This window comes from Talpa occidentalis, unplaced genomic scaffold (genome assembly GCF_014898055.3).
Source record: "Talpa occidentalis isolate TD23 unplaced genomic scaffold, MPIMG_talOcc4v2.1 talOcc4.2, whole genome shotgun sequence".
NCBI classification, from domain to species: Eukaryota; Metazoa; Chordata; class Mammalia; order Eulipotyphla; family Talpidae; genus Talpa; species Talpa occidentalis.
The window spans coordinates 149,637,383-149,656,818 of record NW_023602073.1 but is presented as its reverse complement, the minus strand read 5'-3'; the positions used below and the strand labels follow the sequence as shown (position 1 = coordinate 149,656,818).

General features: G+C 45.7%; 1 protein-coding gene across 4 annotated transcripts in view; it reads left to right on the top strand.

Moving 5' to 3' along the window:
• The window catches only part of PRKN (parkin RBR E3 ubiquitin protein ligase), a 1,086,879-nt gene that overhangs the window by 950,813 nt on the left and 116,630 nt on the right, over positions 1-19,436 (top strand). For all 4 annotated transcript variants that reach the window (XM_037520693.2, XM_054697961.1, XM_054697960.1 and 1 more), the window contains one exon: positions 12,765-12,914. In XM_037520693.2, the coding sequence (XP_037376590.2) occupies positions 12,765-12,914 (150 nt within the window). The remainder of the gene's footprint in view (positions 1-12,764; positions 12,915-19,436) is intronic.

Here is a 19,436-nt window from a genome sequence, read left to right as displayed (position 1 = left end):
GAGCATGGACGTCATAGGCCCAGATTACGCTAAGACGGAAACAGTGATTGGGGTGAGGCCTGTTTGAGATAAGGAGCAGGGAGCCCTGAGTCATGAAGGTTGAGAGGGTACCACCCCCGAGTGAGCCAGGGTCACGGCCTCGGACCAGCGGCCACTGCCCGCTGCACAGGCCTGGGCTCACCCGAAACCAGCAGAGGCTCCTCCCCTCCCCCCCAGGGCTGGACAAGCGACTTCTGGAGAATGACCACGGGGAGAGACGTAGAAATTGTGTCTTAGAGAAAAGAAAAGGCGGGGGGTGGGGTGCGGGGAGGGGGCGGGAGTGAGTGTTGGGGACCAGACACAGCTACACGGCTGTGAAGGCCGACAGGGCTGAGGCCTGGGAGCCCTTCTGAGGGATGTAATCCGTGCCCACAGGCGCTGTGCCCGCTGCTGCGTACCCGTCGGGAGCATGTGCTAGAGGCTCTGTTTGCAAAGCTCCGAAAGGCTCTGAAGTCTCCCCTGTGGCAGAAACCCCTGCCAGGGAAGTAGCTCCAGGGCAGCTGCCTTCAAATCTTCCTGTGGACACTGCCTTGGGCCACAACATGGCAGAGGGATGAAGATGCCAATTGGATTTGACCTCCTTTCCAGAAGATTCCACGGCCACTGGAATCTGAGCTATTTGTTGGCATCATAGCATCTGAAACATCTGGAAAAGAACCAAAAAACCTTCATAGATTGCAATGCATGCACAGCCTGTGGCTCCGGTTATGTTTTCGCTGGGATCTGGTCTATGCCCTCGTGGCATGTGATTTCAGCCATCCTGCAGATCTTGATTTCCAGGCAGCCACCAAGGTCCAGTCCTTTTTCTAGCCAATTTACTTCCTCTGCCTCTGACAGATGTCCAGGGATGAAATCAGATGGTTAGAAACAAAACAGAGAGTTCAAACAGTGTGGCAGGACCCCCCAGGGCTGTCACCAGCCCCCCGAGGAGAACAACCTGCACACGAGGAAAAAGACGGTGGAGATTATTGAGAATTCAGTGGCTGCTTTTTGAACCATCTTGAATACATACAGAAAATAGGGCATTTTACATACAGAAAATAGGGAAAATGGATAAATTAAAAGCCTGTGTTCCTCTATTAAGTTATTCTGGATATTTTATTTTTTTGGTTTTTTTAAAGATTTATTTATTTATGCATACAAGAGCTGGGGTACAGGCCAGAGATGCAGGGGTGGGGGTGAGAGGATTCACCAGAGACAGAGTGGGGAACAGAACAGGCAGACTGACTGAAACACACTGCTGAGGGGAGCAGCGGGGAGACAGGAGAGGTCTGCTGCGCCATGTGGGTAGCTCCCTGGCGGGGGATCAAACGGCACAGGGGCTAAAGTCTCAGCACTATCAATAGTTTTTTGGTTTTTTTAATGGGGATGGGGGAGAATGACAGTGGAGGCAGCTGCTTGTCTCTGAGAAACCACAGCTTTAGGGCCGTGGTGGCCTCGAGTCCTGCTGTGCGTGGGGCCCAGCCTGCCGGCTGGAGCTGATGGCAGCTCCTGCTCCGTGGGCTCACCGGTTACTTCCCAGGCCAGATGGAGCGACTGTGCAGGCCAGCGCTGGCACCGTGGCCTGGCACTGGGCGCGGATCTCCCCCCTGAGAGGGCTCTGTCCTCCAGCTGGATTAGGGAGGCGACCCAGGGAGGGGATTCCCCAGTACTTGTGGCTAAGACCTCACAGAAGCCGGGATTCAGGGCAGAAAGGCAAAGGAGGCCCAGCCTGCACAGGGCTTGCTTTGGAAGCTCTGCCTGAGCACCCCCAAAAAGATCCTCTGGAACATTCCGTGGCAGCACAAAAGCAGTCCTCTTCCTGGCTCACAGGACTTGACAGGCCTCCATTCAGCGCCTGGCTGGCTGACAAACCCTGACTCCCTCTGACAGAACGTTCTCCAGTTTCGCAGATTTTCCTTCTACCTGGCGTCTCTGGACTTCAAGTTTCCAAATTTAGGCTCCTCCTCCTCGTTCCCCCTTCTCATGAAAGCAGGCGAATTCGACACCATGAAGACGCTGCCCTTCCCCTCTGATGCAGGAGAGGCCTTCTGCGCGCTTGGCCAGGCGTGGGGCTGGGCCACGGGTCCTGCCCGCTCCTGCCCCCGGGGAGTCCCGTGTTCCTTTAACGGATGCGCACACAGTCGGCGGCCAGCAAGGAAGGGGAAGCAGGCGGCCCATGTGGGAGCTGAACTGGTGACCCTCGCTGCATTACAGAACAATATTCCCCCCAAACCAACCCTTCTAACCGCCTGGCGAACATAAAATACAACCTCAGCGTGATGATGCTCCCCCGTGACTCGTGCCTGGGATTCTTAAAATATAAGTTTATTGAGCAACATGGCGGCAAGGAGACGCTGCGAGTAAGATCTCCCATTAAAAAAAAGTGAATAGGGAGGAAAAGCGGCAGGTCCCAGTGAGAACCGGGACACGGAAGATAAACGGGTGACTCCAGCGAACTGCCCGAAGAAGAAAGTGGCCATAAAAGAGGACCAGAAGGGAGGGAAGCGCAGAACCCTGCTCCCCTCCCCCGCCCACAGAGGCGGCACTCTCCGACCGGCAGAGAGGAGGAAACAACAAACCAAAACGGCCCACAAGAACAAAGGACGCAGCAAGCGGGACTGGGAGTGGAAAGGAACTATTGCAGCCACCACACCCGGTGAACGGGAGCTGTGGAGAACCCCGCAGGATCCGCCGCGGAGGTGAGCTCCGGGCGCCATTGAAGAGAGCCCCGCCCAGGAGGAGACCAGCCCCAGCACACAGCCCCGGCCCCCCGGTAAGCCTGCGAGGAAGGCGGCGCGCCGGAAAAACAGACGCGGATCGGGATTGCTCGGGGAAAGCGGCGCAGATCGCGCTGAAAAGCAGTGCGGTTGAAAAGCAAACGCAGGTCCGGATCAGATCGCAGCTGCCCAGGTCCCCGCGCCTGCGACCTAGGCTTGCGGGGAGACGCGCGGAGGCCCTCCCGGAGTGAGCAGGAACCAGGCGCCCAGGCAGGGGAGCGGGATTCAAAAGGTGCCATTCCCGCGCCACTGATCTGGGCTACAGCCCACGTCCTGGAACTGAGGGCTTTGGAACTGAGACCCGGGGCACGAAATTAGGGGCGTGGGTTCCCCACGACGGTGGGGCACAAGGCAGACACAGCACCCCAAAGCCGTTGAGGTGTACCCTACCATCCCTGCTCTGCTCCCTGTCCCACTGGGTGGAAAATCAGCTCCCCAAGGGCTCTCGGAGAGATCTCTGGCGCCACCTAGCGACTTGAAGCCAGCACAGGCTCCTGAAGGAGCTAGTGGCCAGCTGGGGAGTTAGCCCACGCTGGGCCCCTTCCGAACAAGTAGTCTGAGCCCACAGGGAGAGCGAGCACCCACAGCCGGGGCAGACCAAGCGCGCAGAAGAGTGTGCCTGAGACTGGACGCGCAGGGAGTGTGTCCCACATCACCATTATAGAATAGGGACATTTCTTCAGTAAAGACTACCTGCAGAAGGCTTCCTCAGGAGCCAGAGGTGAGCGGGGGAAGTTCGCCCACGCCAGACCCCCTCTGGCCTGCAGTCCAAGCCCAGAGGGGGAGCAGGAACCCACCGCCGGGGCAGACCAGGCGCACAGGGGAGTGTGTCCCCACATCGGCATTTTAGAACAGGGACCTTTCTCCAGTAAAGACTGCTTGAAACTGACAGATGACTCCTGGAGGAACCAGAGGGGAGCAGAGAAGCTCACCCAAGATGTCGGCCAGTCCCAACAACACAGTGTCCCAACGCATACGGCAAATTAGAAAACAGACAGTAGGGAGGAGAAGAACCACAAGCAACCTAGCAACTCTCCAGAGAAAAAGCACACCACAAAAAGAAAACCAGCCCCCAGATGGCAACGACAGTAACTTGGAAGAACTTCTGAGCCTTCCAGAAAGAGAATTTAAAATTGCCGTGATTAAAAAACTGACAGAAGTCATAAAGGAAAACAATGATAAGGGAAAAATAATCAACGATCAGAAGAATGAAATTGAGTCCCTAAAGAGGGAAGTAAAAGAAATGCAGGAGATCAAAGAATTAATGGAAGAACTAAAGAATTCTGGGAAAAGCAATGAAAGCAGAATTGATGAAATGGAAGAACGAATAAGTACTCTTGAAGACACAGAAATAAAAAGAACCAAAACAGAAAAGGAAAGAGAAGTACGAAGGAAAAAGAATGAAGAAAGACTTCGGGAACTATCTGACTCCATGAGGAAAGGAATATAAGAGTTATAGGAATACCAGAAGGAGAGGAGAGAGAAGTAGGAACAGAGAAAATATTCAAAGAGATAATTGAAGAGAACTTCCCAAATGTGAAGGAGGAGCTGAAAATTGATATACAAGAAGCAAGAAGAACACCAAACTTCCACGACGAAAGGAAAATACAGCAAGACACATAATAGTAAAGCTCCCAAGAATCCAGGACAAGGAAAAAATAATGAAGCTGGCAAGAGGGAAGAAACAGATAACATTCAAAGGAAAGCCAATCAGGCTGACATCAGACTTCTCCGAAGAAACACTACGGGCAAGGAGAGAGTGGAGGGACATAGTCAACAGACTCCAAGAAAACAGATGCCAACCAAGAATACTCTATCCCACAAAGCTCTCCTTCCTCTTTGAAGAAAGAATATGGACTTTCCCAGACAAACAGAAACTCCGGAATTTCATTGCAACTAAACCCCCACTCCAAAAAATACTACAAGGAGTCCTAAAGCCAGAAACTCAGAGGGACGAATAACAATGAAAGAAGGACAAAAAAAAAAAAAGTTATTAAAAGAATAAATAAATAAAATCAAAGGAAAGACAAACACAATGGCAAATACAGATGTTAACATATCAATATTAACTCTAAATGTAAATGGACTAAACTCTTCAATAAAAAGACACAGAGTTGCAGCCTGGATTAAGAAACAAAACCCAACCTTTTGCTGTCTCCAGGAAACACATTTAGCTACAAAAGATAAAAATAGGCTCAAAGTTAAAGGATGGAAAACAATCCTACAAGCAAATGGACCAAAAAAGAAAGCAGGAACAGCTATACTTTTATCAGATAAAACAGATTTCAAACTCAAAAAGATAAAAAGAGACCCCAATGGTCACTACATTATGATCAAGGGGACAATACTTCAAGAAGAAATAACACTCATTAACATATACTCACCAAACGAAGGAGCACCAAAATATATCAGACAACTGTTGTCCTCTCTGAAAACAGACATCAGAGAAAACACATACGTAGTGGGAGACTTCAACACACCACTATCAACAATGGATAGATCAACAAGACAAAAAATAAGTAAAGAAACCAAAGCTCTAAATAAGGACCTAGAGCAATTGGGCTTAACAGACATCTATAGAACACTAAACCCAAAAAAAAACGGAGTACACATTTTTCTCAAGCGCACACGGATCATTCTCCAAGATCGATCACATACTGGGGCACAAGACAAACATCAACAGATACACCAAGATTGAAATCATATCAACCATCTTTTCTGACCATGAAGGCATCAAACTAGAAATAAACCATAAAAAGAAGGCAAGGAACTTTCCTACCTCATGGAGATTAAAAACCACACTACTGGAAGACCACTGGACTAATGAGGAGATGAAAGAAGAAATTAAAAAATTTTTTGAATTGAACGACAAGGAGGACACCAATATCCTAAATGTATGGGATGCAGCAAAAGCAGTAATAAGAGGAAAATATATAGCAATAGAAACTCACATCAAGAAACAAGAAAGAACTCAAAGAAACAACCTAATCTCGAAGCTCAAAGATCTAGAAAAAGAAAAAAAAAAACCCCAAAACCAGTAGAAAAAAAGAAATAATAAAAAACCAAAGCAGAAATAAATGAAATTGAAACTAAAAAACAATCCAAAAGATCAATGAAACCAAGAGCTGGTTCTTTGAAAAAAATCAATAAAATAGACAAACCCCTAGCCAGGCTCACAAAGGAAAAAGGGAGAAAGCACAATAAACAGGATCATCAATGAAAGAGGAGAAATCACAACGGACACAGCAGAAATCAAAAGAATAATCAGTAACTACTATGAACAGTTATATGGAAACAAGTTTAACAATCTAGAGGAGATGGACAAATTCCTACAACTCTACAATCACCCAAAGCTAGATAAAGAAGAAATAGAACACCTAAACAGACCAATTACAATTAGCGAAATTGAAATGGTAATCAAAAACTCCCCAAAACAAAAGCCCAGGACCTGATGGATTTACAAATGAATTCTACCAAACATTCAGAGACGAATTAGTGCCTATCCTTCACAAACTCTTCCAAAAAATTGAGAAGGAAGGGACAATACCAAACACGTTCTATGAAGCCAACATTACACTAATACCAAAACTGAACAAGGACAACACAAAAAAGGAAAACTACAGGCCAATCTCCCTAATGAACACTGATGCAAAAATCCTCAATAAAATTTTAGCCATCAGAATCCAACAATGTATCCATAAGATAATTCACCACGACCAAGTAGGATTCATTCCAGGGGCACAAGGATGGTTTAACATCCGAAAATCAATCAACGTTATCCAACACATCAACAAAAAGAAATATAAAACCACCATATGATAATATCAATAGATGCTGAGAAAGCTTTCGACAAAGTGCAACACCCATTCATGATAAAAGCCCTTGAAATTCTTGGGATACAAGGAACATACCTCAACATCATAAAGGCCATCTATGACAAGCCAACAGCCAGTATCATTCTCAATGGTGAAAAGCTGAAAGCAATTCCATTAAGATCTGGAACAAGACAAGGATGTCCACTCTCACCACTGCTTTTCAATATAATACTGGAAGTCCTAGCCAGGGCAATAAGACAAGAGAAAGACATCCAAGGAATCCAAATAGGAAAAGAAGAAGTCAAACTATCACTATTTGCAGACGATATGATATTATACATAGAGAACCCCAAAAACTCCACAGAAAAGCTAATTCAACTCATCAATCAGTTCAGTAAAGTGGCAGGATACAAACTCAACATGCAAAAGTCAGTAGCCTTCCTATACACAAACAATAAATCTGAAGAAGAAGAAATCAAAAAAACCATCCCTTTCGTTATTGAAACAAAAAAAAAATCAAATATTTGGAATATAATCTAACAAAAGAGGTAAAGGACCTATACAAAGAAAACTATAAAACACTGTTAAAAGAAATAGAAGAAGACACAAAGAAATGGAGAGATATCCCCTGCTCATGGATTGGAAGAATAAACATTATTAAAATGGCCATCCTTCCAAAAGCAATCTACAGATTCAATGCTATTCCAATCAAATTTCAATGTCATTCTTCAAAGAAATAGAACAATTATTGATGAAATTCATATGGAATCACAAAAAACCCCGAATAGCCAAAGCGCTCCTGAAAAAAAAAGAAGGGAATGGAGGCATCACACTCCCAGACTTCAAACTATACTGCAAAGCCATAATCATCAAAACTGCATGGTATTGGAACAAGAACAGACATACAGACCAATGGAATCGAATAGAAAATCCAGAAATAAACCCACAGATTTATGGTCAACTAATCTTTGACAAAGGAGCAAAGACTATGCGTTGGAGCAAAGAAAGTTTGTTCAATAAATGGTGCTGGGAAAACTGGGTCGCTACATGCAAAAGAATGAAGCTTGACCACTACCTCACACCATACACAAAAATCAACTCAAAATGGATTAAAGAATTAGACATAAGACCTGAAACCATAAATATATAGAAGAAATATAGGCGAAACACTACGGGATTTGCACATCAAAGACATCTTTACAGACACATCACCCAAAGCAGTGATAGTGAAGGCGAAGATAAACAGCTGGGACTACATCAAATTAAAGAGCTTCTGCACAGCAAAAGAGACAATAACAAAAACAAAGATAAACCCCACCAACTGGGAGAACATTTTTGCACCCAACACTAATGATAAAGGACTGATCACAAAAATCTGCAAAGAGCTGATGAGACTCAACAACAACAAAGAAAATAATCCAGTCAAAAAATGGGCAGAAGAGCTAAAAAGAAACTTCTCTGAAGAGGAAATGCAAATGGCCAACAGGCATATGAAAAAATGTTCACCATCACTTGTCATCAGGGAAATGCAAATCAAAACTACCATGAGATACCATCTCACACCAGTGAGAATGGCACATATTAAAAAAACTAGCAACAACAAATGTTGGCGAGGGTGTGGAGAAAAAGGAACTCTCCTGCACTGCTGGTGGGAGTGCAAACTGGTCCAACAACTGTGGAGAGCTGTGTGGAGATTTCTGGACCTACTAAACATAGAGCTTCCATATGATCCAGCAATTCCACTCCTAGGTATTTACCCAAAGGACACAGAAACATCCATTCCAAAGAGCACCTGCACCCCTATGTTTATAGCAGCACTGTTTACAATAGCTAAGCTTTGGAAACAACCCAAATGCCCAAAAATAGATGACTGGATCAAGAAGATGTGGTCCATATACACCATGGAATATTACTCAGCATTCAAAAAAGATAAACACATGCCATTTGCAGCAACATGGATGGCGCTGGAAGGGATCATGCTAAGCGAAATAAGCCAAAAAGAAAAAGAAAAATACCGGATGGTCTCACTCATAGCAGGAATCTAGAAAACTTAAATAAGGGAACAGGAAAATGAATAACTATAAGAAAGTGAAAATCAAAATCAACAAAAAACTATGAACCAGAGACACTTTTAGGGGGGCAGAGGTGGGAGGGGAGGGATTGGGGTCAGAATGGGGGCGCTGCAATTGTATGGGGAATATAACAATAAAATTTATTATCTAATAAAAAAAATATATAAGTTTATTGAAACTTCTATGAATGTTATACTTTAAAATGAATATTTCCCATACTTAAGAGAATCCATGAGGATATGCATAAATAGTGAATAATTTACTCCCCAAATAAATAAAATATAAAGCGTAGAATGAGTGGAGATTGCACCTGGCTAGAGCATACCGACAGGCTGTGTTCTCACTATAATCTGACAAAATACAAAAGGTGTTTTCTTCCCGAGGTGTAGCGTGCTATGCTTTGTTAATGTGAACTTTTATTTTCAAACATTTTTGCAAATATGATAGAGTCAACCATAAATTATCCTCAGTATCGGTCTGTAATTATCTACCTTATGAAAGAATAGCTGAAAATTTGGAAGCTCGTGTTAATAATGGCTTCAACGCGTAAGTTGGCAGGTAAATATTAGCACATCTGCACACGTGCACACACTCACACACACTCAGACACACACCTGACAGGACCTTCTTGCTTCCCCATGCAAGGCTGACAAAGTGAGCTTAAGCCGCTTCCCTTTACACACACAACCCAACCTCAGACGGGCTGTGGGTGCTGCCTGGTAAATCCCCCTCCTGGCCTCCACCCTCCTGCTTTACCATCCAGCCTGTTCTTCATCTTCACACACCCGGCCCTTCTGCCTCCAGGACGGCCGCCTGCCTCCTGGCCAAACTCCATCCCGCCTCCTTCAGAGCCTGCTCCTTCACCGAGTCAAGGTCACTGCTTTTCTTTAGCTGAAATCATGCATTTGCCCTGCTTTTCCTGCTCCTGCCCTTCAGCAGACTAACACAGGGTTAGTTCTCCATTTTTAAGGAACCCCACACAGCCCATAGTCCCCGCCAGAAGTTGCCCCACGTCTGTGCTCCCTTTTCAGCCAAAGGCCTGGAAAAGCATCCCTTCTCCCCTCCAGGAATCTCTCTCCTCCAGCGCTCGCCTTGCTCGGCTCCGTCCCGGGAAGGTCCCGCTCAGGCAAGCTCACTTCCTGACCCCACTGGCAGCTCCCGTGAAGGTGAAGACGAGGTTAATGGCTGGCACTTTCATGGCACCTCTAACACAGCCTGCCCGGTCTCCAAGTGCCCCCAGGCCGCTGCTGCTCAATCCTGTGCTGGCTCCTCCTCGCCTTCCCTGCAGCTGCTGAGTCACTCCCAACCCACGTCATGGTCATTGAGGGAACACAGGGCTGGCTTACCAAATCAGACGAAAATCACTGAGATCACCCAGTGCCAAGCTTTACTAATAAATCCTGAGCATGTGGGGTGATCATGAGGCACAGACAAAGCCCAGAGAAGTCCAGGTCATGAAACACAGCTCCCCCACTTCTTTCTTGGCATTTTGGGGTGCAAGGGAGGCACAGCTTAATAGGTGAGGTCTCTAAGAGGTTTGTGGAATGAGGGTTGACATGAAACCCGCCAGCTGTGTAAACTCTCTCATCGTCCATCACCTGGCGAAATGTCTTTATTTGAGCCCCTGATAATTGCATGTGTATGACAGCTTTTACAGTCTTGCCTCATCGATTCACAGATTCTAGTTCATTTATTAAAACAGGTATTTCTCGCTCAACCTGTCCCATGGAGAAGAACGGTCTTCTCGTAACTGTGTGCGTGCGTGCCCTTGGCGTGTTTGCAGAGGCATTTGTTTTGTTGTTGTTGTTTGATTGTTTTATTAGATTGTTGATCTCTTACATGTCTACATAACTTTGGGGCTACACTTTCACTCCTTCCTACATGCATGTGGTGCCCTCGTGCTCCACCAGACTCCCAGGGAGAAAGGGGAGAGGGCATTGGCATGGGAGGTTTGGCACAAGGGCATCGACCAAGTCATCTTTTTTTTCCTGGGGCAAAAAATAATGAGAACGTGGGTGCATGGGAGGTCTCGTGGACTCTCCTTCCCAGCCAATGACTTCCACCTACAACCACATCTTTCTCCTAATCTCTAAAATCATATTTCAATTAGCTGCTCAACATTTTGACTTAATCGGGTAATAGGTTGTTAGGCTGAAAATAAGTAAAATAGAAATAAGGGTTCCTTTTCTTTTTTTTCCCAAGATTTATTTATTTATCTATACAAGCACTGGGCACAGTCAGAAGCGCGGGAGGGTGAGAGAATTCACCAGAGCCAGAGCGGGGAGCAGAACAGGCAGACTGACGAAGTACACTGCTGAGGGGAGCAGCGGGCGGCAGGAGAGGTCTGCGCGCCATGTGGGACCCTCGCCGGTGGCTGGGGATCGAACCTGCGCTGCAGAGACTGCAGGCAGCTTTGCAGCCCAGCACTCAACCTCTGCGCCACCAGGGGAGGCCCAGTGGTTCCTTTTCTTAACCCCCTAAATGCATGGACATGCTCATGCACGTGCGCACACACACACCCCTACCTCTGTCTTCTTCCAAGTCTTCCAGTCTTGGTAGTCATTCTTTCTAATTCTCTCTCTCTCTCTCTCTCTCTCTCTCTCTCTCTCTCTCTCTCCCTCCCTCCCCCCACCCACACCAGGAATCTCCTTTTTCTCTCACACAGTATATTCAGTCGACCTAAAATGTTGCCATTTCTACCTTCCCAATATAACCAGAATTCAAAGGCTGCTCCCACCACTGCCACCATCTGCCTGGCTCAAGCCATCACGTCCTCCACCTGAATTGCTGAAATAACCTCCTTCCCTGCTCTCTGCTCCCACCCTTGCCCCCCAGCCCACCAGGCCTTCTTGCCAGATGGTTCTCTTTGAAAGATTAGTCAACGTGTGTCGCTCTGCAGCTCAACATTCTCCAGCCATTCCCATCTTTCTCAGAATAACCAGCAGAGCTTCTTCTGAATCCCTAGTACCTGTCTGACTTCACGTCTGTTACTTCTCCTTCTCCAGCCACACTGGCCTCTTTGCTCTGCCTCTGCCCAGCACAGTCTGCCCTCTGGACCTCAGTGATGTTGCATCTTCCACTTAGAAGAATAATAGCAGCATTTATGTGCCTTCTTTATCATGCCTTCCCTCGTCCCTGGTGTGTGCTTTAAAACTTGGACCCTCACCTGTCCTGGAATCTCTCTCTCTTCTGTTTTTATTCTCATTCCCACTTATCATCATCTGATGATAAGGCTGTCACTATAGTCTTTCATCCCCATCACCCACAATAGTGTCTGGCACACAGTAGTGTCTCAGTAAATGTTCATAAATTAATTAGCAGTTAGTCAAATCCATGTGTCTTGACCTAAGTTTATAGGATAGCACGATCAAATAATGCAAGAGAAACGACAGCTTCAGGCAGCAACATGGAAGACCTTGAAAATTGTACTTTGGAGTTTAGTTTTTATTCTGCAGGCTGGTGAAACCATGAAAGGAAATCAAGCAAAGCAGTGGCACAAAGAAATAAAGTCAAGGTTTAAGAAATCATGCTTAAAGAGTAAGGATAATGACAAAAGGCAAATTTTGTTCTTTAACATCAATGTCTTCTTCATCAAACTCAATAAGATCTGTGATCATGTGTGGGCTGCCAACAATTACCATGGGGCCAGGGGAGAAAATCAGGACCTGTTTTAATAACAGTTTTAAAAACCCATAGATTCCTGAATAAAGGTTTGAAAATATACTACTTGATAAGATTGATGATACTAGCTTGTAAGTATCTACACATAATATATAGGTATGTTCCCTAATATTTGTATGAAATGAGACTGTTGAATGCAGATGGCAGAAGTAATATTAAGAAAAACTTTGGAACAATTTGTTTTTTGAGAGCAAATTCTAGAAATGCAAAAAATAAACACTGCATTATCTGTTTTACCAGTTGAACTGATTAATTCCAGTTTCTCTATACTGGACCATCCGCCTTCCCCTCTCTGGTTTTTGCTGAAATTGAATAACAAGAAATCCCATGCACCATCAGTATGTTTTGTCTAAAACCTCATATCTTAATATATATGTATATATTTTGTCATTTTGCAGTACAACCGGTACCAGCAGTATGGCGCCGAGGAATGTGTGCTGCAGATGGGGGGTGTCCTGTGCCCCAGTCCCGGCTGTGGGGCGGGACTGCTGCCCCAGCCAGGAGAGAGGAAGGTCACGTGTGAAGGGGGCAACGGCCTGGGCTGTGGGGTGAGTACCAGTCGCACCCCTGGGTGCCAATTGTATGTGTGTTGTTGGCTTTGACAATTTGGCTGGGATTATAGCTTTGTTTATTTTCATTTTCCTTTGAACTCAGACGTTTTTGAATGGGTAGATAAGAAAACAGCTTTGACATTCTTTCAGAGGAACCCAGATATGAATATATACATATTGGAAGGGAGAGACAAGTCCCATTGAGATTTCCTAAGCTCTAATTGCTTAGCAATGTATTTATTCTTATATGTGGTGGCTCACTAGAATAGACACCCAAACTTTTCTTTCAGGGCTTAGCTGATTAGGAGCAAACATTTATTATTTCTTCAGAGTTTGCTTTAAGTAGACAGGAGTGAAGGGGAAAGAGAATTCCCCATCAGTAATGTCTTAGCGATGCTGCTTGCTTAAGCATTTCAAGAAATAAAATGAAGATTAATATGGAAAGCTTGAAATGCCATTGAGTCCTACAAATCACTTTAAACAGAGATGAGCAAAACGAATGGAGCCTCTTAGGGAAGCAGAGTAAGAAGCAGGAAAATGTTTGCTCCAAGAAGCCAACCAATAGGACCTAGTCCGTTTCTCCAGTGAATCTACAGCTGCAAAGTGACAGGGAAGGGACAGGGGATGCATAACTCAAATGCAAAGAGGTTTACTAAATTTAGGTTGAAATGACAAATGGATAATAAGCCCGATATTAAATTTCATGCAGGTCTAGAAAGCAGGAAAGGGTATGTGGCTGTGAAACGCTATTGCATTTTGATGGGAAAACATTTCTTTGAAAATTGCCAGCTCATGAGGAGCCTTGTGGGAGAAGGGGTGTTATAGGCAGAGGCACATTGCCCTGGCCTGATGTTCATTGGGGCTTGTAAGTCACCTGGGCCTTACTGGGTCTCTGTCGCCATTTGTGGGGCCTCCTGTTTGTCATGTGGCGGGACTCACAAAACTCTGGGCTGAGCAATAAAGTAGAGGACGTGGAAGTTGAAAGCTAATGAGATCCATGACGCCTGAATGGGAAGAAATGCCTTTGGATTAATAATTGTAATTGTGCTGGAATGCAAATGCAAGGAACGTTGTTATGAAAATATCACTTCTAAGATTACTGTTTAATCTGCACCCAGTCTGCGTGGCACAGCAGGCTTGAGATTCTGGGATTAGAGGGCTCTGGACTGTGATCATGTCAAATGTTACAGCAGTTGTTGACTCGCGGTGGGGTTGTGAGCTTCTGCGGGCTGATTGTCAGCCGTCGCTCCATCCTTGGACGCTGGATTTTGAGACCTTCACTTTCCTGATGAGGTGGGAGTTTCTTTGACCCAGTTTGTGGCAATTCCTGTTCATTTGACTTTAAGAACTTGGAAGGTTTTCTGTAATTTCAAGTTTTATACAAGTTGAACGTCATTTTAACACATCTGTCTTCCCTTTTTTGACACAACGTGATTGATATAAGTAAGTAACAGCCACTTTTAAGCTCCGCATCATGGAAACGTGCTGGGGCGGTGGCAGGGGGCTACTGTGCTGCTTTGATATCTTTGGGTTGAGAGACTTGTGGGCGGCAAATCTTACTCTGAGGAAGGAGGTCTCGTCAGGATAATTCTTTGTCCATGGAAATTCCAGACAATGAGCTTAACTTTGTTTTATTTTTTCTGTCTTGTTGGGTGGGGGGCAGGGGGAGTGTGCGCGTCAGTTTGTGTGTTAGTTGTCTGTGGCTACACAGCAGTCCCCGATTTTAACCACTTGATTACTGCGCCTGGATTACCTCACGGTCTCTGAGGGTGGGGAACCGGCGAGCGCTCGGCTCGGGGGCTCCAGTGCAGGGTCTCTTGTTGGGCTGTGGGGAAACTAGATTATCTGAAGGCTCTCCTGGGGCTACACGGCTAATGGCAGAGGGTCACCATGCCACACCACGTGGCTGTCTTCTGTGGCTCCTTATCCCAGGATGCCAGCCAACTTCCCCGAACGAGCGATATGAGACAGAGAGCAAGGGGGGGGCACCCGTGTGACTGCTGCTCTCCAGAGCTGCACCCACCACTTCTGCTCAGGCTGGTCCTAGAAGTGGGGTTCTAGACTCCCTGGCCTGACAGGGAAGGGAAGTCGGCTCCGTCTGAACAGAAGAGCATCAAAGAATCCATGACACACTTTCAGCCACCACAGTTTCTATTCTGAAAGGGCTGAGGAGAACCAAGAGAAAGGATTTTCTAAAATGTGCAGTTAATTGATGCTTTCATTTCCCTCCCTGCCGTGTTGCCTCGACCTCCACACTCCCTGTCAGACTCACATCAATTACAGTGGATTTGGCTTCTCGATGGAGAAGAATTGCCATCATCATTGCCTTTCTCTTCAAATCCTCAACTTTCACAAAGGATATTAATCCTTGCGGGATGTGTTGTCATTTAAAGGGGCAGCACTTGGTGCCTGCAGTTCAAATCCTGGCTCTTCCTACTGGCTAGTGTCTTAAACTTTCTTTGTCTTAGTTTCCTCATCTTTAAAATAAAGTATATCATATAACTTTGTGTTAGGTTATTACTAGTTTCAAATGATATAATAAGTATAAATGCTTCAGAGCAGTGCCTGGCATAAGGGAAGTTCATATTTGCTCAATATTTAATTAAAAACTGAGTTTTTATCAAAAGCTCACCTATCAATGACCCAATATTCAAGGAAAAAAACTGACAGAATTACCAAATATTCTTCCAAAGATTCCAGAATATATCCCTGGGTCACACCTGGTCTCCCGCAGGGGGGCAGTCCCTGTACCAGACCTCACTATGCCAGTCCTTGTGTGTCGCTCTTCACACGTCTACTTTGGCACAGGCCAACTTTCACCCTGAGGCCATTATCCAGAAATAGGATGCTTGTGGCTCAGGAGATCCCATGGACTTTTCTGTCCTTCATGAGGAACATGATGCGCGTTTCCTGGGCATCTTAGTGTGCCCTGAGGGTGGAGTTCACTAGGTTTTCCCTCTGGTAACTGACACCCAAAAACCTGGTGGAGCATGGGCGGGCTCCCTTGAGCAGAGAGGGGGCCATTCGTAGAATGGGCATGAAGCTCCTTTCTTGGCTTCCCTCTTCTCTGCCTGCCTCTTCCCTTTTCCTGGCGGGTTCTGTTTTGCTGTGATTTGTACATTCTTGCCAGTTCTCAGTATTTTCTGGATGAAGGAGAGTGACGCCAAGCCACTGTGCGGAGGGAAACGCGGCCATGTGTCTTGTGTCAGAGGCCGCGCAGGGCCCGCAGTAAAAGTTACAGGAAGGTGGGTGCTCAGCATTTGCACCAACACGTTGTCAGCCAGCAACAAGAGGAGCCGTCCGAGGAGGCAGAGAGCCCCTGACCCCACACGGCAGCCACACAGAGGCACTGACCGCACAGCTGAGGAAGAACCAGTGTCCTGGACGCAGAAGCCCTAGACATCATGAGCACCAGTGGTCCTGAGGCTGCAGTTACAGGTTTGTTGCATGATATCTGTGCCTTCACCTGGCTTCAATTATCAACACATTCAGAAGTACAACCCTCACGATGCAGGTTTCCAAGAAAGCCTTGACATTACCTAAGAAAAAGATTTCATGTGTCGAAAGGTTGAGAACCAAACTCCCTGTCTTCTGCGGGATTTAAAACCCAAACCTGGGCCTCCCTGGCGGCGCAAGGGGTTGAGTCTCAGCGCTATGAAGCTGTCCGCAGTCACTGCAGCACAGTTCAATCCCCGGGCAGGGAGCTACCCACATGGCACAGCAGACCTCTCCTGTCTCCCCGCTGCTTCCCTCAGCAGTGTGTTTCAGTGGATCCGCCTGTTCTGCTCCCCACTCTGTCTCTGGTGAGTCCTCTCGTCCCACTCCACTCTGCACCTCTGGCCTATACCCTAGCTCTTATACACATAAATAAATGAATGAAATAAATCTTTAGAGGGAAAAAAAAAGCAAACCTTAACCCAACATGATGATGACTACACACATGTTTTCAGAGCCCCAGCTTGTGTGGGGCTGATGTTCTCCTGCCTTCCTTGGTGGCCCCCCACCAGCCCCTGCTAGCAAATGTATGTGGTTTCTATCTGAGGAAGCAGATGTCAGCATTTGGATTGTCTTTGACTTCATTAAAACAGGTGCTAAGATAAAATGCTCATACGTATTTATGAGTTTCTTATTCAAACATGTAATAATGTCCATCAGAAAGCCAGGTCGCCTGGTCCTCTGCTCCATCACTAGATCTGACTGCCAGCTGAGAGCAGTGTCTAGCAGTTATGAATGAAGATAGGGGTCTCCACTTCAATGATAATATCAGTCCATCTACAAAAGGCCTTATGGAGATTGTGGTTGGACCAAATTTATTATCATTATAAAGAACTATTTAAGATGAAATATTACCCCCAGGATTCAAGTTGAAGTGTTTGCTTAGTCTATGCCTTTATAGTCCTATCCTCAGTCTGGCTATTCTTGTGCTCAGCAAACTTTTGGATTTGGGGTTCAGCCATCATTGAAGGAATGAATGACTCTTACCAATGTAGGAGTAATATGAATATACAATCACTTTTGTTTTCAAATAGTACCATTTACCCCAATATTAGAGTGGCTTACCTGTCTCAGTAAGAACTTCTTCAAAAAAATTTAAGCAATTTGGACCTCCCTGGTGGCGCAGCGGTTGAGTGCTGGGCTGCGAAGCTGCCCGCAGCCTCTGCAGTGCCTGCTCTACCCCCAGCCGCCGACGAGGGTCCCACATGGCGCGCAGACCTCTCCTGCCGCCCGCTGCTCCCCTCAGCAGTGTACTTCGTCCATCTGCCTGCTCTGCTCCCTGCTCTGGCTCTGGTGAATTCTCTCACCCTCCCACCCTTCTGACTGTACCCAGTGTGTGTATAAATAAATAAATAAATCTTTTTTTAAAATTTAAGCAATTCTGGGCCTCCCAATGACCTAGGGATTAAGTCTCAGCGCTGTCACCACCATGGCCTGAGATCCATCCCCGGCCCGACAGCTGACCCTCAAAATACACACACAGTATGTAATTCAGAACACCAAAATATACTAAGTTCAGCAATCCATAAAAAAGTCAATTAGGAGCCTGGGAGTTCTGCAAAAACTGCAATTTACAAGCCCCATCAAAGTCTGCAGGAACTTTGTACATTATGGTGTATAAAATGTATGAGTCTTGGGAGCACTGAAATTTTCATTTTGTCTTAGCACAGAATATTTTTACTTTGATGGACAGAGCGCAACAAAGAATGTGTTTTGGGATCAAGCAGTCTTACCTCACTCTCTGCTAAACCCTTGACCATATTTTTACTACTTCTCATAAAAAATATTAATTGATTTCCTGAGGAATTCACATTATGCATTATTCTTTTCTCCAGCCTTATTGCTATTCATCAGTGCTATCTCACTAACTTTTATGACTCCAAAGTAAAATGTTGACACTTTTATTACTGGGAAACAGTGACAAAATATGGAATACCTTATACTCACTGACCTGGGAATACAGAAAGTTATGGCGAATACAGAAAGTTTATATGTTTTCTATAAACAAAACATCTTCGTCTAATTTGGTGTTGTTTGGGGATAGTATATGTCTGCAGATTCTTTCTCAAAATAATGCTCAGAGTTGACTGAAGAGTTTTCTATTTTAAGTTAGAAATCCAGGAACAAAACTTAACAACTGCAAAAAAAAAAAAAAGTTAAACATTAAGTGAAAACCAGAGATAGTTAAGAAATTGTGGGACTGACCTTTGTTAAGGGAAAAGGTAAGAGTCCTTCGAGCATCTGACAGTGATCCCCCCCATTTAAAGAATAGCCTGGTTCTCCAGGGCAAATTTGGGGAGGAACAGACCCCTCCCAAGTGCTCATAGACAAGTCGGTGTTCTTGTCTGTTTTCCTTCAAGAGGGTCTCAAAAATCATAGTAACTGAAGTTCCAAAGGCCCCGTCAGGCCGGGAGCTGGTTCTGCACCACGTTCAAGATCCACCTGCTACAGGCAAAGGGATGTTTGCACATTTTTGTTGAAAATGGTGATTTTGAATTACTTGTAGCAGCAACATTAATATATTGCTGGAGATTTTAGGTACGTGACCATCTGAACCTCATTGTCAGTGCTTATGGGGGCGGAGAGGAAAAGGGTCGAGGAAGACAACTGCCTCTTTCACTCAAAGCTCCCACTAACGGGTGAGTTAACAATCTAAATCGGTCAATAAGTGGGGGTCCCTTTTTCCAATATGAGGAGCTCAGAAATAGGAAGCAAGCAGATGGTATTGACAAGAAAGGAGAAACAAAATGGTTACTCTCCTGCTCTTTAAGGATATTTTAACTTTATAAAAATACAGAATGTAATCAAATTGTGCAAACTATCTTGAAAAATAAATTGAGTTCTCCCACTTTTAAACAACAGCTACAGGTTAAAATGCAGACTCCAGATGCATGTATTTTCCAGGGATGCTATCAAGGAGGCCGCAGCAAGGACAGGTGTCTCTCACCTGAGTGTGGGCTGAGCAGTGAGCCCCGCACCAGCAGCCCCACCCCCCTAGCAGGGCTAGCGTGTGGCGACTGGAAT